The sequence below is a fragment of the Brachyhypopomus gauderio genome, chromosome 7 (assembly GCF_052324685.1).
Source record: "Brachyhypopomus gauderio isolate BG-103 chromosome 7, BGAUD_0.2, whole genome shotgun sequence".
Classification (NCBI taxonomy): Eukaryota; Metazoa; Chordata; class Actinopteri; order Gymnotiformes; family Hypopomidae; genus Brachyhypopomus; species Brachyhypopomus gauderio.
Window position 1 is genome coordinate 14,338,572 of NC_135217.1, and position 22,455 is coordinate 14,361,026.

At 44.0% G+C, this 22,455-nt stretch overlaps 1 protein-coding gene across 2 annotated transcripts; it reads left to right on the forward strand.

Moving 5' to 3' along the window:
- Nucleotides 1-210: 210 nt before the first annotated feature.
- On the forward strand, nt 211-22,365 carry abl1 (c-abl oncogene 1, non-receptor tyrosine kinase). Of its 2 annotated transcripts, none has more exons than XM_077011985.1 (11): nt 211-1,995; nt 13,398-13,562; nt 15,670-15,965; nt 17,510-17,782; nt 18,125-18,209; nt 18,430-18,607; nt 18,948-19,132; nt 19,283-19,435; nt 19,598-19,687; nt 19,772-19,897; nt 19,989-22,365. In XM_077011985.1, the coding sequence occupies exons 1-11, from the start codon at nt 1,860-1,862 to the stop codon at nt 21,593-21,595; spliced, it is 3,294 nt and encodes a 1,097-aa protein (XP_076868100.1). In that variant the 5' UTR covers nt 211-1,859; the 3' UTR covers nt 21,596-22,365. The 2 variants fall into 2 exon arrangements, with proteins under 2 accessions (XP_076868100.1, XP_076868101.1); XM_077011986.1 differs by lacking the exon at nt 211-1,995 and adding an exon at nt 10,694-11,490.
- The last annotated feature ends 90 nt before the right edge of the window (nt 22,366-22,455 follow it).

A 22,455-nucleotide genomic window follows, 5' to 3' on the forward strand; every position in this document is an offset into this window, starting at 1 on the left:
GCAGGGTTATCGAAAAGTTGTCTCTAATATTTCTTTGCGTTGCTATAGAAATAAACTCTATTCCACTATACGAACTTCGATGAAAGCCAATTTTAAGGTGATGGTCTTTTATCATTAATTTAGTGTAAACAATTTTAATCTATTTATTTATTTCTTTTTGGCGGAAGAACGCACAATCTGACGTCAAACGCAACCCTTCTCAAAAACCAGCCCACCTTGCGTACGGAAATATGGCGGCCCCTGCGTCGACGACTACTCGATAGACATTTATTCCTCAAAAAATATTTGAAGTTTAAGAAATACATTAAGACACAAATGGTGTTAACACCAAGAGTTTGTACCTTCCTTGTGCACACCGGTTGTTAGGGAAAGGGTCTGACAGCGTCCGGACAAACGCGAGAGAAGCAGAGGCTGAGAGTGCTGAGAGCCTCCGGTCCGGGTGCCTAAGCACGGGAGGCAGAGGCGAACGAAAAGCTTTGGACACGGAAGTTGAGGAAAGGAATTCGGTACCAAATAATGAGCTCTTAATCGTCCTGAATTGTTTTGGGATAAGCTACCCTTTGGATTCATACGTTACAATTCTGCTTATGGGCTGCTACAAAACTTGCCAACTAACTTAACCTGTTGTTGACTAACGCGTGAACCTGAAGTGAGCCAGGCAGACCCTGAGGACTTGTTAGCTAGGAGATGCTAAGTTTGCTGTAACATTCGAAGTAACTTTAATGTTCAGTTGTAGGTGAGTACAACATTTAGGCATCTCGTTCCTCAGACCCTGTGCTTCCTGTTGCTGCCAGTGGTTTGTCCTGACTTGGAATCCTGTGCGTGTGGAATGATAGTTTGCACAAGTAAATATCATAATATTGGGTTCACATTCATTTCGTTTGAGATACGTGTGCTAATCAGTTCTTTTTTTATTCCCCTGGAGCTAGCTAATGACTACTGCTACGATTGAGCTCTTTTAATCATTTCAAATGATATTCAGGTTTACTGTGAAGTGTCAGATTACCTTTACATTCTCAATGCACTAGACATAGGTCTATACAAAAAAGCCAGATTGGTTACAAAATAAGTGCAGGTGCAGTTTTACTGACAGTAACTGAATATTAGCTCTATATAGACTATTGACTTGTACAGTTCCCAAAACAGCTGGTGGTGTTGGCGGGAAGTCCTCACTAACTGTAAAACAAGATGGTCCTTACCCAATTTGACAGTGTCCTTATATCTGATCCGCTTATTACTCTGTCCCTAGGCATTTTAATTTTGTTTTGATTTCTTATGTTCAGTGTATTAAGTTTTTAGAACTGGTTTTAGAACCATTAGTAACTGATAATGAAGCCAGTTACTGTTGTACTCCAACCCTGCCAAACTCAGAATGTAGTGGAGGGGTTTTTGTTTCTTTGTTTTTAAACCATTTACATCCTCAGCTTTATCACTATTCTTGGGTGGTACGATGAGACTTTTTCTGTGTATGAGATTGACTTAATAGTTGTGGAGCTGTTGGCAGTTTGTGCATGGTAAAGTGTTAAAATTCATGCCTTCAGGCTAGAATCTGAGAATAGTTGGATGCACAATAACATAAGAGCAGAGCCCCCAATGCATGACACCGACAGAGCGTCAAAGCTCTGGACACAGGGTCTGCCTTGCCACTGTGGAGGAAACGGAAAAAACTACGCGTTGTCGTGGGATTTGGTGGGATTTGGGATCTGGCGGTCCTGTCTCCCACCCTGCAGTTCAGCCAGCAGCAGGTCTGACGGAGAGCGCTCTTGTTGAGGTGGTCCGCGCCACGGAAGGTCCCGTTGGCTGCGTGCAGGTCCACCACCTGCCCTACGCTGAAGCTGTGATCATCATCAGCTGCCCTTATGGGGCAGCAGCCGGGGAAGTTTGTTGGGGACCAGAGGCGACCAAGTCTGCCTGCTCTGAACTTCATTAAAGGGGGTGGGAAGAGAGAGACAGCGAGGCATGGCGCGCAGCACCTCAACGTGTTCGAAGTTCACGGTAAGGAAAATGTCACTTCCTCCTCTTCTCCTGTCACAACTTCAAGGTCGCTTGCTTCTAGTTTTAAAATCGCCTTGAACTCGTCATGTAGTAGCAGAATGGAATAGTAGCAGAATGGATTAATTCATTATCATTACTCCTTTAGTGTTATGTAGTTTACTGGACTTTATGTATTCTTCTCAGAGCTGGTTTGTTATTGTCATATTTGAGGCTTGTAAATACTGCCAGTAAACTCTAATAAGATCAAGTGAATCACCTCCTCTCTGAGTGATAAATAGTCATTGAGGTTGGGATGTGCACCAGCCTATTTTCCTCTACATGCAGCAATCTAAATCCAAGTACATAAAACAAACAGCACAATTGTGATTTATAGTCGGCTGTGTTGAAGCAGTGTAAGCTTGAGAGAATGGGACAAACTCAGTTAAAATGTAGGCTAGGCTAGTGATGGAAAGAACAAAAATCTACATCCCTAATTTAATTTTGTTTAAATGGATTTAAGGAGTTTCCATTTCGACTAAACAATGTTAATTGATCATCCAAATATTCTAACTCGTCCCTCAATGTTGGCAAGCACGAGAGACTTTGCGTCCTGCTCTAGAATGGCCGGTCTCATGCAGCCGTGACCTGGATGTGTGGGCGACTGACAGCAGGGTCAGTGCTGCCTGCCTTTGTGTTCCAGCCCGGCTGTCCTCAGCAGTTCCTCTCCATAACACCACCATTGTCACGGCAGGCAGAGAGATCTCAGATTCTTGGATTCCGACAAGCCTTGCGCAACAGGAGGTCGATAAGTTTAAAAAAAAAGAGGCGAAAGAAAAACAGCAAACCTTCTGCCGTCCAGCAGCGAGCAGAGAAAGAGCAGCAGTCCTTGTGAAGCGGAGGGAGGATGAATGGCGGTGTTATTTTCACTGTGTGGGGTGTTTTTTTGAGCGCTCTCCTTGGGCCGGATGAGGGGATGTGAGTCACAAAGTGAGATCGGGGCCATGTCTGCGGGGATGCAGAGTGTCGTTACGGAGACGCCTCTGGCCTCAGCCGTCTCTCACCAAGCAGGTTAAGACTGCACACGCTCTGTAGCGGGGCAAGCAAAGGCCTGTCACACTGCACTCTCGCACGCCATTTACTCTCTGAAGAACCCATATGGTATGGGGTCTGGAGACGGCTGTGTTTTTTTCCATATTGTTTCATATTTGGGTGCTATCTGGTCGTTGCTAAGCTCCTGGGGTTTATTCATACCTGTAAAAGCTCTTAATTTTTAGCTCTGTGTGTCTGAAAAGCCACACAAACAAGTATGTGGTAAACCTCACTTGGTTTAATGCATCGGCTCTGATGGTGGTAGCTTTGTAATTCGGTGCAGTACAGACTACTGGTTCAGTGGCAGCATAGGGCAGTCCATCATCCAGTATCTCCTTCAAGTAAGAAGACACGTCAGAACACTTCCTCAAACAATAAAGGAGAGCTCAGAAACCTGTGTGGTCATAAGTAAATTATGGGATGCCTTTGAACTTCATTCATGCCTTTCAGGTATTTACCCAAGCAGAGTATATGCTCTCTGTCTGTCGGCTTTGGCGCCGTAGTGGTGTTCTATCTGCTCTCTTAGCTTCGTGTTCATTCCTTGCCCACATTACCCTGTAGACCAACAGTTGTGCTGAACATGTATGGACTGTGGTGAAGTGTACCCTGGCGTTTTTTCACTTCCTCCTCCCATCTCTTAGCCCCCCCTCCCCTTTTTTTTTTGGCTGGAACTTGTGGAATCTACACAGTCTAGACACCAAAGCTCCCCCATGATTCCTGTGGGTCCCAAAGACATTGGTTGGTTTTCTACGAGGTGGCCTAGCCGCCTCCTGGTGAGATCTGCGACTCGGCTGGGCACAGCTGTTGGGTCGCAGCGTTCCTTGCCGTCCCCCCAGCCGCGCGGCTTCTCCTGTTGACACTGGATACGGGCTCGACTGGAGTATGTCGTCATGGATTCCTTTGTCTTGTGGAAATGTTGTTCAGCTGCGTGTATATCTGTTTCTCGCAGAAAAACTAAAGCGGGGGAAGTCCAGTCAGTGGCGTCTGCGCTGGGTTTCCTCTGCTAGCATTCTGGTTTCATCGCCACTTTTTGTCCAGTTTTGCCCAGACTGACTTGAACTGTAGCGTGGGTGGCCTCTCCAGTTCTGGGACTTTCCTTCCAAAATATAGGCCGATAACTATGCTTTAGAACTGCTACTTACCAGACTTGTTGACTACAGACTGTGAATGCAGGGCTTCTAGCATCAGTACATCTGCCACTTCTCCTCTCACTGTCAGGCTTGTTCTGTCTCCCTGAGCATGTGTTCCAAGCAGAGCTCTGGGTGGGTCATTCTACTCTGCTCATGTCTTTACCTCCTGGGATGCAGTTGCTGGCAACTTGTGCCACTTGTGCACAAGTTCAGCTAAGGACTGAAAAAAGCAGGTGGTCATAACATGGTGTCCTGAGGCACTCGGCAACCCGTGTGCATTTTGTGACCTCACAAGCATGACCCCTTGACCCTAGACCTGCTTGACTCCTGGGGTTGCGTACTGAAAATGCTGCAGACTCTGCTGAGTCCGCCATCATAGTTTTATTAGGTTTCCTTTGGTTTAATCAGTCCGTGAATATCAATTTTAACCCAGTGCTCACTCACGTAATCTCTTCTATTAAAGAGGTTACAGCACACTGTGTCTCATGTGTTGTTTAATTACAGGGCACTTATTCCCTGAAATATTTACATTGTCCTTGTGCACTGTGCAGCCAGTGAAAGAATAAAGTTTTGGTTGTTTTAAGACCTCGGAGAGCCACAAAATTATATCTTTTAGTGTTGAAAAATGCATTGAACTGAGGAAGGAGTTCATTTGTGTTTTCATTAAAACCTGATATCTGTGGTTTGAGAAAACAGTACACATTAACCCTAGTGAGTGATGGCAACGTTTGGTAAACTAATCGATGTAGACTTTAATGTCTCTGCTTAATGTGACCCTCTGTCATCCACATACCCACTGAGAAGGATCCACTTTAGTCTGTGCAGAAGTGCATGTAATGCAGCTTCTGTGGAGTAATGCTGCCTGTCTTGAAGGCACAGTTGAACATAGGGCAAGCCACAGCAGTGGAGTCAGGAATGTGACCTCCCATGCATTCCTCTTCAGTCTAACTCTCTCTCTCTCTCTCTCTCTCTCTCTTTCTCTCTCTCTCTCGTGTGTCTATTTAAATACATATACACACACATTTCTGACCCTACCATCCGAATGTCGCAGCAGAAATCGAGAATCATCAGACCAGGCAACGTTTTTCCAATCTTTTATTATCCAATTTTGGTGAGCCTGTGCAAATTGTAGCCTCACTTTCCTGTTCTTAGCTGACAGGAGTGGAACCCAGTGTGGTCTTATGCTGCTGTAGCCCATCCGCCTCAAGGTTCGGCGTGTTGAACGTTCAGAGATGCTCTTCTGCATGCCTTGGTTGTAACGACTGGGTATTTGAGTTACTGTTGCCATTCTATCAGCTCTGGCCATTCTCCTCTGACATCTGGCATCAACAAAGCATTTGAACCCACAGAACTGCCACTCACTGGACTCACTCTTTTTCGGACCATTCTCTGAAATACTCAGCCAATCTGGCACCATATATATATATATTAGTGGTATGCACAGTTATGTATTTACATCAGTAAAGAATTTTGACAAAGGAAGCATTTTACTGCTTAGTGTTTTACTAGTTTGATCACTATATTTGCCCTTTGTTTGCATATGTTTGTTTCACGATTCCTCTCGTAAGTCATCTGATTAGAATGACTTAGGTTTATTAGCCTAAGATATTCTATACAGCCTATATCTGTAATCCAGACCAGTATACTCAAGAATTTATAACAGGATCATGTGGCTTTAAATTCCATGCAGTTTTATGATTGCATTAACCATGTGTACCAATACTGTAATGCAGAGGAAGTGTCACCTAATTATGCAGCACTTTTAAATTGGAGCTCTTCCTTTTGTGGACTATGCTCTGCATATAGGTGTGTGTATGGACACAACCGCTCATACACAGAGAGAGGAATTTACTGTCAGGGTCCCCTGTGCAACTCAGCAGCACAGATGTTGGGTCAGGCTTTGACCCTGCTCAACTCTTACCTATGATGTGAATTCCAGCCTGTGATAAAAATTCCGTCTAGTCACAGCTTGTTAATACTGTATGCTTTTGGAAAGCTGTGGTTGACAAATGCTTTAGAAATCTGCTTTCTATTTACAGAGTTATTTATTTATTTATTGTTGCATGTGTTCTTGTTTTTATTCTTACTTTGATTATTTAAATATTTCTGCTGCCCCATCTGTAAAATGTTGTTTGGTGCTTTGCATTTTGTGCCCATGTGTGGTGTTTATATTACTGCTGTTATTAGCCTCAACAGGCTTCTTTAGAGGCTAGGCTTATTTATCCTCTCTACTTTCTGTATTCATTTGTATTTTGTTCATCACTGCCCCCCAGGGTCATGCAGATCTTTGCATTTACACAGGGAAGAATTGGCAGAGTTTAGCCGAAGTCCACGTTGGCTTCTGTGCCTGGAACTGTAGCCCGTTCCAAGGTTGCAGGGATTCAGCTGGAGCTGTTCAACCCTGAGACCAAAGTGAGTGAAATGTGCCGCCTCGTTCTGTTCCTCTGTGCTCGGCTGCCTCAGCCAGAACATCTGTGGGGTGTCCCGGCACTCACCACCACAGTAAAGGGGCTTCACCTTCTCATTGGCTCATGTTGCAGTTAAATACGTGGTGCCTGGAGGTCAGCTGTCCTGGTGAGGCATAGACGTTACTAGGGGTCAAGGCCCTGTCACAAGAAAGTCTTAAATTCAGCCTGAAAATCATTGTATTCAATTTGAATTTGTTACATTTCAAAGTAAGAAAATATAATATAAGACAGAAATGATTTGCAACATAAACATTACCAAGCTATTAAATGACCCTCTGATTTAAAAAGGAATTGTTACCATTATGGTATTGACTATTACTGAAGCAAAAAAGGCTGCAAGTTCAACATGAAGTAAACTGTTTATTCATTATGCTTGTCTTAACATAGTGGTTTTGTCCAGTTTCATTAGCTGCTGGGGATTCAACTTGAACAAATGGTTAACATACTCTGCAAACTTGAAACTTGGCAAACATGATGGTTACATAAACAGTTGTTAAGTCCTGGTGTTGCTTCCAACCTCTGGGAAAGCACGATGCATGTCTTGGAGGCCTTATCAAGGTGCTTGGGTGATTCTGTTCTGTTGCTAGGTGACAAACATTTACTCCCAAATGAAGATTAGCCATCTGCTGCTTCAGTCTTTGGCCCTCCTAGATAACTGTTTGTTGAACTTGAGGGTGACACTGATTTGATGAGCAACTCTTGATGTGTGCACCCTTGTGTAGCTAGCTAACAAATGGCATAAAGAAATGTTGGCAAGTTGTGTAACAATGCCACCTTTAAAATTAACGGATCAAGATGTGTCTTGACAAGTTATGTGTATCTTATGGAATTCTTAGGTTTGAAAAATAATATATATATTTTTCAATTGGCTCCATCACAAAGTAAATTTATTTCAGAAGGTTAATAACTTCAAGCAAGAGTGTCTTGGGTGTTTGTTTATGTACTTTGTCTTTGGCCATGGGATACACTTTTATGGCCAGATTAGGCATCCTTGTCTTAATTAGGACACTTGTTCTTAATGTATGTAGGCATTTGTTTCACCAGTGAATCTGAGCTACATCTTCTGTTTACTTCACTGTCCCATGAATATTTTATTGCCACTTCTCATTAGTCTTATCAATCAAGTGGTGCTGAATGCCAAGTCCTGCTACTGAGATCTTTGTGTTGTTGTGTGCAGCTGATTTCTGAATTGGGAAGAGGAGAATAGCTAGCAATGTTAACATTGGCTCTTATGGAATTACACAGCATGTCTAATCATAGCATTTGTGGAATGAAGTAACTTTCCCCACTACTAGGCTCAGATTTGCTCTATAGCTCTCCAGCATCAGTCTGTTGAGTATCTGGGGTGACAAAGGACAAACTGAGCCCAAGTCTACAAGGCCCCTGACACCCAGAGGGAATTCTCCAAAGGACCCTACATAAACATTGCCAAATAGCTACGCTGGTTGCTGGGTGACTTGAGACATGTGAGTTGATGGCGATAACCTAGGGCACAGCTTCATGAAAATGAACACAGCTTGTCCTCCCCTCTCTGCATCATATTAGAAGGGCTGAGTTACTGCCCTCTTTGAACAGAATTTGTAAGAGTCAGAGTTGAAACTGGTTGACATTTCTACATTGTAAGGTGGTGTTGCATTTGTTTTTAGGATTGTGTGTATTTGCAAGATAATTATGTCAGTCATAAATTGATGTCCAAAGAGGCTTCTTGCACCAGGCTCACATTTCCTCCACCCTTCAAGCCCGGTGTTGATGCAAGCCCTTGAAACCCTGCAGCCATTCCAATTTGGTAAAATGGTTCACATTTAAAAGCTCTTTGAAGGGCCAATCGAATTGTATGAGGCTAGTAAGTGAGCAATAGGTGCGCCTTCATTCTCTTGTGCCCTAGGATTTGGAAAAAAGAAGAGTGAGAGAAGGGGAGGCGAGCAGTAAGAACCCGTACTGTGTACGTCAGCTAACTGTTAACATACTGAGACTGGGATTATATAAATCGCATTGGAGTGATTCTCCTATGAGCTCATCACTGAACCATGTGCTTCATGTTTCTCCATCTGCAGCCTCCCTCCTCTTTCTCAGAACCTTGCCTCTGCTCACTTTGCTTTGTTACTGTGTGGAGGTTCTCATCAGTTGAAGTTTCTTGTCAATGGTTTGAACATTGATTGTAGAGCTAATGCCACAGATGATGTAAATCTTCTGCTAACCATTTTAAATATCAATAATTGATATTACTGTGAAGCTGGATGTGCTACTTCAATGAAAGTGTTTATAAGGATGCATGTAGAAAAGCCACACCTGTGGAATATTAGTGCTGTCAATTCCAGGTTCAAAGATTAAAAGTCCTCACCAGGATTTTGCTCAAGCTTGCTAGATTTTCTAATTAGCAATCCAGGTAAAATTAGTGGAATCAACACAATCCAGGAAGCCTGAGCAAAATCCTGGTGAGGACTTTTAATTTCTGAACCTAGAATTGACACCTCTATGGAATATACAGCTTGATGCAGATGTCCTGAGTCCAGGACTTTTCACCAAAGTCTTCCAGGCACATAGTTTAAAACCTTTGCTGAGTTTATTATTATTGATAATAAAGCACAAGCATCTTCCAAAGTCCTAAGGCACTAGCCATTTTTGAAACTGTTGTTAATCACTTATAAGCATTTTTTTGTAATGCTCCATACTGAAACAAAGCGAGTTGACAATGGAATAAATCATTTTAGTCCTGGAAAATTTGCATGCAGTTTAATTGATTTAGTGCTTAGATTGACTGACCTTTTTTGGTATGTAGAGTGCAGTTGCTTTTGAACAGAGATCAGCTCTCTTGTTAATGAACCAGGAGAACTGAAATACCATCGAGCCCTTGCTGCTGTAGGTGGTGTGGCTCATTTCATACTCCAGTTCCATTCTCATTTCGTTGGCTAGACTATAAAGGTTGAATTGTATCATTGTCATAATTTAAGTCATTTTAGCTCCCTCATGACTGGAAAGTCAAGGGAATGCATTAACTGGCCTGTGCGCCTCTGGGCTTGAGTGCCCTGGGTTCCCGCCTGTCTGGAGACACCAGTGGACTGGTGTAGGGGCTGGTGATGTCAACTCCAGAGATGGTCCCAGAGAAACAGTAATGCTCCTTTTCCACATTCTCAGACTGTAGCATGGAAACCAACATTAGCTAGGAGCGGCACCCTATTTGGATCAGACCGTGAATACGAGTTGCTCGGGTTTGGTTGATACAGACTTTTTGTGAACAAGATTAATGTAAGAGAAAACAGTAAATATTCAAAAATATCGGCACTTGTGACACAAACCTTGTGATAAGTAGCTTGGCTTGGTTGCTTTATTTAGTCAACGTTTTAAATCATTCACTGGTCCTGAATACTGTCACAAGGCAAATAAGCAGAATTCTCTAAACATGTACAAAGTATTAACACAATTACTATGATGTAAAAGGAGGAGAGATGAATTGTTTCCTGTGATCTGCATGCCTGGAAACTGTGAAAATATTATTTAGACAGTGGATCAATGGATCTTGGGTCCAGCAACAAACTGCTACTATAGGGCAAAGAAGAATTGGAAGCTGTTACTTGGCAAACCTTTTACTGAGTGGAAAATAAACAAAAAAGGAAACCCCTCCCATCCATGTATCAATTACCTTTGTCTTAACTTGACTTCTAACTTGTGTGACAGGGGGAATATGCTACGTAAGGGATGGCAAACACAAGTATCCTACAAAAGTGACAAACTCCAGCACCTAGTCTATAAAAAATACATGAGTAATAAAAAAAAATGCATAATTATTTCTTTAAATCTCTTAGGCTTCATAGCGGGTTATGGACTGGACCAGTTTTGGAAATTTTAATAGTTCCCAAATCCTCGTCATCATACTCAACGTTACACTACCCAGCCATACTTCCATGCTATATTCTTTAAAGTTCTAAACATTTTTCCAATAGAACAGGAGTGTAATGGTGACTGAAGGAGAGAGGGGGAAAATGTGGATCTGGGGGTTGTGGGGGGAGGGGCCTTCCTAAAAGTGCCTTGTGACTCTCCAGCAGAACGACAAAGGCAGATTCCAGCTCCTGCCTTCTCACAGCATATCATTTCCCTAAGCCTGACTTGTGGCGGTATTTCAGCGGAGAGTCTTGGTGTCCCTCTCTGTTGATGTGTGTGTGTGTGTGTGTGTGTGTGTCGGTGCGTGGTTGTGTTTGGATGTGTGTTTTGGGGGAGGTGGGAGGACCTAGCCAGCTGATGTCATTCAGTCCAGCAGGCAGCGCCTGAAAGAGGTCCTTTGTTGGCACACAGCAGCACAAGCACTAGGCTTCTCCTGCTCTCGACTGGCGGACGACGGGACGGCACCATGGCAGGACCAAGACGGCATCTCTCTATATCATGTCGTTAGATTCAATACTTGACCAAATCACGGGGTCGAGTAATCCTCATCTGGATGGGTATTTTTGTTCCAGCGAAAGAAGAGAAATCAAGCCAATCTGGCCCGGGTGAAAAAAAATGGAGCCTCAGGGGTTGAAAGCTCGGCGGTACAGTCATAAAGTGAAGGCTGTGCAGTTTTGAGATGTGGATATCAACATTTTCCTTCCATCGCTAATTTGTCTGGGTGTATGTTTCGTTTTGCTGCTTTTTTTCTTCACTTTTAAAATATTTTTCCCCCCTTTAATACAAGTTTAAACGAATGAACTTTTGGATAACGGACAGATAAGTAGGAAAGACTTTTCTTCAAAGTGGAAGTGTAAGAAAACCAATGAAAATGTTGGAGATCTGTTTGAAATTGGTGGGCTGTAAATCTAAAAAGGGCCTCTCTTCCTCCTCCAGCTGTTACTTCGAAGGTAAGAATTTGGAATTGCGTCGGAGCAGCTGCGGAAAGTTAGCATGGCTGTGTGTGCATGTGTGTGTGGGGGTGGGGGGGTGCAGGGGTTGTTCTTTGGGAAGAATTTCAATTACAGAGGAGGGTAGTCGGAACAAGAGCCAAGAGAGCAGGCAGCAGAGGCGAGTTGGGGTGGTAGTCTGAAAACCACAGGCTTCAGCGGCTTCACCCCGAGGCCTCCGAGCCCTCTTCCCTGCCTGGCCGTTTGGAAAGTGGAGGAGGGGGAGTCAGGACTAGAGGAAAGCCAGACACTCTGACTCTCAGCGAAAGAAAGGGAGGAAAAGAAGTTAGGGAGGAGAGAATACTAGGAAACCTGACTCCTGCCTGCAGAGGAGCGTTTAAACATTTTAAAACTGTGTGGAGTAGTTCATGGTCACATGTGGAGACCCTGAAGTGTTCTTTGTTCTACTGTCTTACTTCTCTACATTTTATTCTCTGTGTTTTATATTGTCCACGGTGGTGTGTTTGAAAAGAGACCAAGATTTTCAGCCTTTCCTCTCTGGGCTTCCTGAACCTTGAATAATAAAACAATATTTAGCAACCTAACAGTTTAACAGTTCTTCTGGTGTAAATAAGACACTTCAAAAGATTTTGATTTGTCAAAGGGCATGTTTTATCCACATCTTAATTTGTAATAACATGGTTGATAACATAATAATAATATTGATATGTAGATAGATGGCCTAATAAAAATAATGAAAAGAGTATGTATAGACTGCATTAAATGCTGCAGTCATGGTGAGGATCATATGAAGAAAATGATTTAGTGGTTTGTGAAAAGAAGAGCCACCCATTCTGAAAATAACCAAACAATATCCTAATAAAAACAGCCTGACCCGTCTTTTATCTGGATGAAAACATCTGCCCTGTGCTTGTGCTTGTATCTGTCTCAATGTCCTGTTTTCAAAGGCAGCCCCCCTCCCTTCTAATAGACAAGGGTTGAGGGGAGCTGTGCTGTGATGAGAGCAGGTCCCAACCATGACAAAAGATACCCCCCCCCCCCCCCCTCCCTCAGGCGTCTTGCCTAACAGGGGGATCGCGGCCAGCTCCCTTTTCGTTTATTTATCCCCTTCTGTCGCTGCCTCGTTCTCCTGCCAGACAGCGCACCTCCTATAAGTGTCATCTTACAGTGACAACTGTGCTTTTAGACACACGACTGTCCAACGATGCTCTTCTCGCACTGTCCAGAGCTGACAAACATTGAGGATAAAAGACAGATTTACCTGCAGGACATTATCAGTGACTGTTGTACCAGTGTGGGAATTATCAAGGAGATAATGTTAAAAGTAACCTTTCTTTTAAAAAAAAAAGGTTTTTTGTTTTGTTTTGTTTTATTATTCATTGACCTATCACCTATCAACAGTCCATCAACTATATTAAACCATTTGTCAGGGAGTATTTACTGTTGCTTGTAACCTGAGCAGGTTTTCATTTTAATTGCACAGTCTAAGCCCATGCATGTGTGTGCGCGTTTGTGTGTTCTGTACGTGGTAGGGAATGTGTGAGAGGTGGTGGGACCCGTGCGGGGGACAGCTCAGTTGTCAGCGTGTCATGTGAATCACTGTGTGGTCTGGGCTTCTTTTGACATAAAGGAATTTCAGCTATTCCTCAATGTGAGAGAGCAATAGATCAACATTTCAGGCAGGTTACGGTTGTTTATATGTGTCACCGTGGACAAGGTTAAGAACAACTGACTAGTAGAAATTGTATGTGGTTTTTACTCCTTCAAAAATCAAATGTGCTGAATCTTTGACACTGAACTATTGCTTCACTCCCTTGGTCACTGCTCTGGTCACTTGTGTATTATTAGTTACATGCCTGCTTGTCATCACTGCCACCAAATTAATTTCTGTCTGCTGCATCTTGCAGAAGCTCTTCAGCGGCCGGACTTCGAGCCCCCTGGTCTGTCTGAGGCGGCGCGCTGGAACTCCAAAGAGAACCTGTTGGCAGGGCCCAGTGAAAATGACCCCAACCTGTTTGTAGCACTGTACGACTTTGTGGCGAGTGGTGACAACACACTCAGCATAACTAAAGGTAAGGCTGCACATCATTGATCAGGCTGTTTTAAAACCCTTTCCCTGTAGCCATTTCAGAATGAAGTTAATAAGTTGTGAGATCAGTTTACATTGCCAGCGATGAGTCAAGTTTGTTTTTCTCTAGGATTTCTCAGAAGCTAGTCTTCATAAGAAGTGGAAACTTTGAATGCCTCCTGTTGGCATAGCAATAAAGAGGACATGTCAGTAGTCATTAAGAGTAATCATTATCAATAATAAATATAAATCAAATAAAGAGAATATATGACCTGTTTGTCTTTCCCCACTCCAAACATTTTTAGTGATTATTTACTCTCCACTTCTCAAGTTCAGAACTGGCTGAAATGCCCCATTAGCCAATTACCCTCTCTGGATTTCAGCAAACCTTACCCATAAACACAAATATTGAGCTTCCCTTACTGAAATCCACGCCAGAACCACCATAAGATGAATAACGGGTATCAGACCAACGTAAAATGACCAGTAGTCTGCTGGTATGCTGTAGGGGTTGAAAGGTCTAACATGTCTTCTCACAAGAGCAAAGTGATGCAACTGCGTGGTAATCCACTTTTGCCTCACGTGCCCTCATACGTCTCCCCTCACGTGCCCTCATACGTCTCCCCTCACGTGCCCTCATACGTCTCCCCTCACGTGCCCTCATACGTCTCCCCTCACGTGCCCTCATACGTCTCCCCTCACGTGCCCTCATACGTCTCCCCTCACGTGCCCTCATACGTCTCCCCTCACGTGCCTTCATACGTCTCCCCTCACGTCCCCTCATACGTCTCCCCTCACGTCCCCTCATACGTCTCCCCTCACGTCCCCTCATACGTCTCCCCTCATACGTCCCCTCATACGTCTCCCCTCATACGTCCCCTCATACGTCTCCCCTCATACGTCCCCTCACGTGTCTCCCCTCATACGTCCCCTCACGTGTCTCCCCTCATACGTCCCCTCACGTGTCTCCCCTCATACGTCCCCTCACGTGTCTCCTCTCACGTCCCCTCACAGGAGTTCTTTCCACTCAGCTTGTTAAAAACAGTATGGTTCCTGCAGCTATGGTCAGTCCAAATGAAGCTGATCATATTATGGAGAGTTCATATTTTATTAAGCACACTGGGGTAGATTTCGGATTTACACTGCCCATCAGGTGAAGTGGTCAGTACAACTTTCAGCAAGTCACTAAATTACTAAATTCAGTAAATAAATTAAGTTATCATTTGATTATTGTTAAGCAAGACAGCAGTGTCGTGAGATTCAAAAGCTCAGCAGTATGGTAGCAACAAATGAGTTTGCAGACAGCAATGCTAACCACAGTAACCTTTTACTGGCACATGGAAAAACCTGTACTGTCATGACGCAATCTCGCAGATTCTGGTGTTCTGGAGTCACAGCCCTACCAAGGTGTTGACTCACCACGGGGCTGTTTTAGGTCACATCCGGATGTTTTCATGTGACTCAGGAGTGTACATACCCTTTCTTGGTAATTATGTCAGGAAGGCCTTGAGTTGACTGGGCTTTCAACACTTTTTAAAACATTCTTTCACTTTTTGTCTTTGTCTGATAAATATAGATTATTTATCTATAATTGGCTAATTATACCTGAATCTGGTTTTGAAAGGTTTTGAAACCTTTCATCTACACTCAAAGATCACCTTTTACAAAACATCTCCCTTGTACTGGTGAAGAGTTTAGAAACTGTAGCCTCTTTAATGCTATGCACAATTTATTAACTGCCCTTTACCATTGCTGCGTTGAGAATTATCTTCCACCTTGAAAATACCCAAATAACAGTGGTCCTGACCAGAGAAACTGACCATTAAATGAGGGTCAAAGGATGGTCAACCCAAGCTGAATATTGCCATCTTCTGGAAATTTAGAAACTCACTTTTGAACATAATAAAATAGGAAATATCAGTTTCTAAAAATATTTACATAATACAAAGGTCTGCATGTAACAGTGGTCCATTAACAAATGCATCAGAGCTGCATAACCCCTGCTGAAGAATCAGTGTGTCAGAAAGCTTCTGCATTAGCTTGCTCTTCCAGGGCGAGACGCACTGGTCTGTAAGGGTGTGTAACAAGGTGCTACGCTCTGGTCTCTTAAGGTGAGAAGCTGCGCGTGCTTGGCTACAATCACAACGGCGAGTGGTGCGAGGCGCAGACCAAGAACGGCCAGGGCTGGGTGCCCAGCAACTACATCACGCCCGTCAACAGCCTGGAGAAGCACAGCTGGTACCACGGGCCCGTGTCACGCAACGCCGCCGAGTACCTGCTGAGCAGCGGCATCAACGGCAGCTTCCTGGTGCGGGAGAGCGAGAGCAGCCCGGGCCAGAGATCCATCTCCCTGCGCTACGAGGGTCGCGTCTACCACTACCGCATCAACACCGCCTCCGACGGCAAGGTGAAGCTTCACACGGCACAAAAAACACCAGAATTAAACACTGGGGAATTGCTTTCTATAGGGGACCACAATTAAAATGATAGGATAGAAAGATAGAAATCTTTAAGCATTCTAGGCATTTTTTAATTTACTGTAGGCTTGATGAAATTATTTTCATAATTACAGGTTAACAGCTGAGACTTGACATCTCAAATGGTTGCTTACAATTAAAAACTTAGAAAATTATAACAACAGATTAAAGATTGGGCTTCGTACCAGTAGACATTTTTTTGCTACCTGAGAAATTTTGAAGATCAACTTAAACCTCTATGGCTACATTTCCATTTGCATATTTAAAGCGCATCATGGTACAGTAGTCCAAAACAAGTCACAAAACAACTGCAGTTCCTTCTTGCATATGAAGCAGACTCCCTCATTAACGTTACAGCTCCAAATACCTCCATGAACAAATGAGGCACCCTGTAGAGAGCATCAGCTGAGTTGAAGTTCTCAGTCACATTTTGCCAGTACGAGTTTTATCTGGACACTTTGCCTGAAAATACTCAGCATCATGTGCCTTCAACCCACACAAACAGCCACCCACTGCAAACTCATCTGGCCCATTAAACCAGTGAAAGGTAGATGCCTCAGTCCTCCCATCCCCACATGCACCACAGCGCATCATGTCTGCTGGAGCTCTGGCTTCCTCTATATGCTGAGATGAACTTGTGGAACACCAGTCACGACAAGAATGCTCATGGCAGACACCACACTCCTTCCACACACCCCCCCATCCAAGTATCTGCCCCAGACAGAGAATCCTCTCGCACCAAGCTGGGCTTTAAGCACTCACCACCACTTTGAAATTGTAATCTCAATCGCACTTTGACCACAAAACACAGGTTGACTGGGTGATTAATGCAGTGGTAGTCTGAATAGTCCAGATTACTCCATGATTTATTAGATTTCGTTCTCTTGTGGCTTTTGTAGGTCATCCAGCTATTATTACCTAATTTCAGGCATTCCACCATCTTGCTGGTGTCACTTTATTACTAAGCTTTCTGTTAAAGTTGAATAATAATAAACAGCAGTATATCACTCATTTTTATGAGTCCTGGCTTGCATTGTGCCTTACATTTCATGCCAGTTTCATCATTTAAAGTCATACCACATTCTACCAAGATAAACCACGTATGAAATATTACAGGGTGCCTTCTCTGAAAACTAGACCACTTTGGTCAGCTTTCTTTAGTTCGCACTCATAATTGTTGTAATGAGGAGACCTAATCATCTTCTCTTTTTCATTTATTTCTTCGGCACAGCAGAGCCAAAGTGCTGCGGAGTCGGCTCTGCCTTCTTCAGTGTGCTATGTAAGAGATACAAATGCCAAAAGTGACAGTCGGCATGAACTGCGAGCTGCTCTTACAAATCTTTCAGACAGGCATTGCACATAGATCATTACCAATCCACAAGCATTACTCATGACCCACTAATCTCGCCCAGTCAGACCCTAAACCCAGAAGGCTGCTCGAGTGGCTCACTCCCTCCATCTCTTCCCCTCGCAGCTGTACGTGTCGTCGGAGAGCCGCTTCAACACGCTAGCCGAGCTGGTGCATCACCACTCCACCGTGGCAGACGGCCTCATCACCACGCTGCACTACCCCGCACCCAAGCGCAACAAGCCCACCATCTACGGGGTCTCGCCCAACTACGACAAGTGGGAGATGGAGCGCACGGACATTACTATGAAGCACAAGCTGGGTGGAGGCCAGTATGGAGAGGTGTACGAGGGAGTCTGGAAGAAGTACAGCCTCACTGTAGCTGTGAAAACACTAAAAGTTAGTAACAATCAACATGAATTGTTTTATAAATGGGTACATGCAGTATCATGTCCTTGCCCGTGCTCATCATATGATATGTAGCATTTTTTTTATAATTTGCATGGAATATTTACACTTACGGCATTTGGCAGACGCCCTTATCCAGAGCGACTTACATTTTATCTCATTTTTATACAAGTGGGCAATTGAGGGTTAAGGGCCTTGCTCAAGAGCACCTCAGTCATGGCCTCAGGTCTGGGAATCGAACCCACGACCCTCCGGTCACAAGAGATATTCTTGGTATTGCGGCTTGTCATAGCAGGAGTAATGCTTCCTTCGTCTTTCTTTTGTGCTGTGTAGGAGGACACGATGGAGGTGGAAGAGTTCCTAAAGGAGGCTGCAGTCATGAAAGAAATAAAACATCCCAACCTGGTTCAGCTATTAGGTGAATTCTGGGGTGGGGACGAGGAGTTTTGTGTAGAGCCATTTTATTTGGTCTTTCATGACTACAGCATTGAAAATAAGCTTTAGATACTTCTTCAGCTAGACTTATGTAATGAAAGGGAGCGTCTTCAAGAACATTGTGTAATTGTAAAGACATTTGTTATAATTTCCTCCTCTTTTTTTGCTGAGCCTCTGAAGACTAACTGCCTTGTTTATCTCAGGTGTCTGCACTCGAGAGCCTCCCTTCTACATAATCACTGAGTTCATGACCCACGGTAACCTGCTGGACTATCTCCGCGAGTGTAACCGTGAGGAGGTGAATGCTGTGGTACTGCTCTACATGGCCACTCAGATCTCCTCTGCTATGGAGTACCTGGAAAAAAAGAACTTCATCCACAGGTTGGAGAAAGTAGAAATACTGACCATGAATCATATTAGTTCAATATGCTACAAGCAACTATGCTTCTAAAGTGGTTGTGCAGAAGCTTGCTGAATAGTAGCAGTTTGTGTTTAGTAACTACAGCCGACATACTTTTTGTTCAATTTTTGTAGTTTAGTTACAGTTAGTTGTTTTTGGCAACACAGAAAACATGACTAGAAAAAGTGACAAGCACTATAATTTGTTATTCATACATATTTGATTAATTTTAAGATGTTCACACTCATAATAGACACAGAAAATGATTCTGTTTGAGGTCTTGATTATAGTTAACAGGTTTCGTCTGTATTCCTTCTATAGAGATTTGGCTGCCCGCAACTGTTTGGTTGGGGAGAACCACTTGGTAAAGGTGGCCGATTTTGGTTTGAGTCGCTTGATGACCGGGGACACGTATACGGCTCACGCAGGAGCCAAGTTCCCTATTAAATGGACTGCTCCAGAAAGTTTGGCATATAATAAATTCTCTATCAAGTCAGATGTTTGGGGTGAGTTGATGAAATTATGTTCTGAAATAATAAGATACATTGAATGTAAATTGTGGTAGTATGCTGTACGGTATTTACACAGTGTATTTATAGCATTGCACACTGTGGTTTTGTATTGTATGTTCCTTGATTGTCCTGCTTGTCACTCAGCTTTTGGAGTTTTGCTGTGGGAGATTGCCACCTATGGGATGTCCCCATATCCTGGGATTGACCTGTCTCAGGTATATGAACTGCTAGAGAAAGACTACCGCATGGACCGGCCTGAGGGATGTCCCGAGAAGGTCTATGAACTTATGAGAGACTGTAAGTAGCAGTTGGGTTTTTTGAAGCAGTTGAGGTGATTGTGCAGTGTAATATAGCACTGACACTACCATCCATAATAAAGACCTCAATTTGCCTTGGTATACTTGAATGTGATCATAAGCTGCTAATCTGTTGGACTAATGTTTATTTTTTGTCCAACAGGTTGGAGATGGAACCCAGCAGAGAGGCCTACCTTTGCTGAGACCCATCAAGCATTTGAAACAATGTTTCAAGAATCCAGCATTTCTGATGGTACATCATCAGTGTGCACAGAATGAGTGTGCTTTGCTTTGGCTTTTCTCAGTTTTACCTAATAAGCTGTTTTTACTCTGGCAGAGGTGGAGAAAGAACTGGGGAAAAAGGAGAAAAAGCTGTCACTTGGCCCAATACAGCAGGCCCCAGAGCTGCCCACCAAAACCAGGACACTACGTAGAAACATGGAAAAAGACGGGGATAGCCCTGGTGAGTATTCTGACAGTACAGATCAGGAGGGTATACTATGCAGCTATAGGCGAATGAGTGGTTACATTTGTTCTGTTTGTATTATTTCAAGATGCTCCAGAGGCCGAGGTAGCTGTGTCCCCAATGCTTCCTCGAAAAGAGAGACCTCTGGTAGATGGCAATCTGAATGAGGACGATAGGCTGCTGCCCAAGGACAAGTCCAAGAGCAGTCTCAATCCCTTCAATTTAATCAAAAAGAAGAAGAAAACAGCTCCTGCCCCTCCAAAACGTAGTAGCTCCTTTAGAGAAACGGATATGCATTTTGACCGTCGAGTCCTAGGTGATCCCAGGGAAGATTTCAACAATGGCTCTTCATTTACGGAGGCCACTCAAAGCATAGAACCCTTAAAGTTCTTTTGTGTAAATAATAATGGAGCCGGGGGTGTCACTAACGGGGCCCCCACATATCCTGGTCAGATCTTCCCTCCACATCCACGGAAAAAAGGCACACTAGCAACACCCAGTGGGAAGATGGCTACGACAGCCCCAGGTGAGGAAGATACCTTATCCAACTCTAAGCGTTTCCTGAGGTCATCATCAGCATCCAGTATGCCCCCTGGATCTGACCGTATAGAGTGGAAGTCAGTCACGCTTCCCCGTGACCTGCAGTCTCGTCACTTTGACTCGTGCGCCTTTGGGGATAAACCTGCCCTGCCACGCAAGAGGGGAAATGAACTAAAAACTGACAATGTCCCACGTCGCAGTACTCTTACTCCTCCTCCCCGCTTGCCCAGGAAGACTGACGATGCTTCAGATGATGTTTTCAGGGATGCTGAGTCTAGTCCAAGGTCAAGCCCACAAACGCTAACCCCCAAGCTGAGTCACCGGCCACAGACCGATGGTTCCAAAACTAGTGCCTTGCAGGCAGAGCTTCTCAAATCCAGTGTATTTCCTGCCCTTGGGGCAGCTGGTGAGGAGTGCAGAGCACGCAGGAACAAACATCCCCTAGATATGTCTGCTCAGAGGGGAAAGTTTGCAAAACCAAAACCTGCTCCTCCTCCACCACCACCTTCAAATGTCAAATCTGGGAAGAGTTCAAGAAGCCCCACTCAAGACCTAACTTCTGACACTAAAATTAAAGGCACTCCTGACCTAAGCCCCTTGAGCCCCGTCTCAAATGAGCAAGGAAGGCCCCTCCTGACTGGTGCTGATGGCACCAAAAAACTCAGTTCCTCAAAAGGACAGCCATCAAAGGGCACTTCCAGTTCTCCGACCAGTCCATCGCTGGTGGCTGGGTCAAGTTCTCCCGTTGATCAGGCCTCAGCCACTGCTTTTATCCCTCTCATGACTACACGGCGCTCCTTGCGAAAAACCCGCCAGCCAACCGAGCGTTTTTCCAGCTCGGCCATCACACGGGAGATGGTTTTGGAGAGCACGGAGCTCCTGCGTACTGCCATCAGCAGAAACTCGGAGCAGGCAGGCAGTCACAGTGCAGTTCTGGAGGCTGGCAAGGACCTGTCCAAATACTGCGCGAGCTATGTGGAGTCCATACAGCAGATGAGGAACAAGTTTGCCTTTCGCGAGGCCATCAACAAGTTGGAAAGCAGCTTGAGAGAGCTGCAGATCTGCCCTACAGCCACTGGGGGCACCAGCACACCACAAGACTTTACCAAGCTCCTGTCCTCTGTCAAGGAAATAAGTGATATTGTTCAGAGGTAGCGCAACAGCCTGAGTCTGGCATTATTCCTTGTTTCCTACACTTCAAGGTAACCATCAGAACAATGAATTCCATCAGAACAGTAAATAGAAAAGGGGTGGACCTTTTCTGAATGGCTGTGACATACACTTTCACATATTGTTTTCACAAAATACTGGAGGACTCAAAAAAGTCACTTGTTACTGTGTAAAAAATTCAAAGAAAGCTTCATGCCTGGTGAGTTTACCATCAGAGATTCTTGAAAAACAACTAGGTTGGCTTATCCAAGACCAAGTGTTAATTACTTGAGAACAGTTGGATCCTGAATTCCACTTTGCTTGTTCCTTTCATTTCCCCTTACATTTCTCAATGATGACCTTATGTCACGTTGCTGGTGACATTATCAAAAAGTCAAGTTTCATATGCAATATCTTCTAGCACCAACTGCTTTGAAACCAAGTTAAATGTACCTTTATGGATCCTTATAGATGCATTTTAATTATAAGACTTGACCAGCTATGCTTTCCATTTCTTTTGTGGTTGCACCCATTCTTGTAAAGGCCTTTGATGTGTGATGATAATAGCCCCATGATGTGAGGAATGGTTGTCCATATTGAGACCAGTTAAGTATTATACAATCACTGTGCCGTGAAAGTTCCAAATCAATAAAGTTCTTTCCACTGTGCTGCTGGCCTTTTAAACAAGTGCCTTAAATGCTATTGCTGGAACAGCATGCAGTAGCAGTTAGACTACGCCACCAAGAATCAGCAACACAGCTCTGAAAAAAAAACCCTGAACATTATAAGTTATATATTTGTCTACATCAATGGACATGGATGTTTGAGTCTGAACACTACTGTCTCCAGGAGCTGGAGAAGGACTG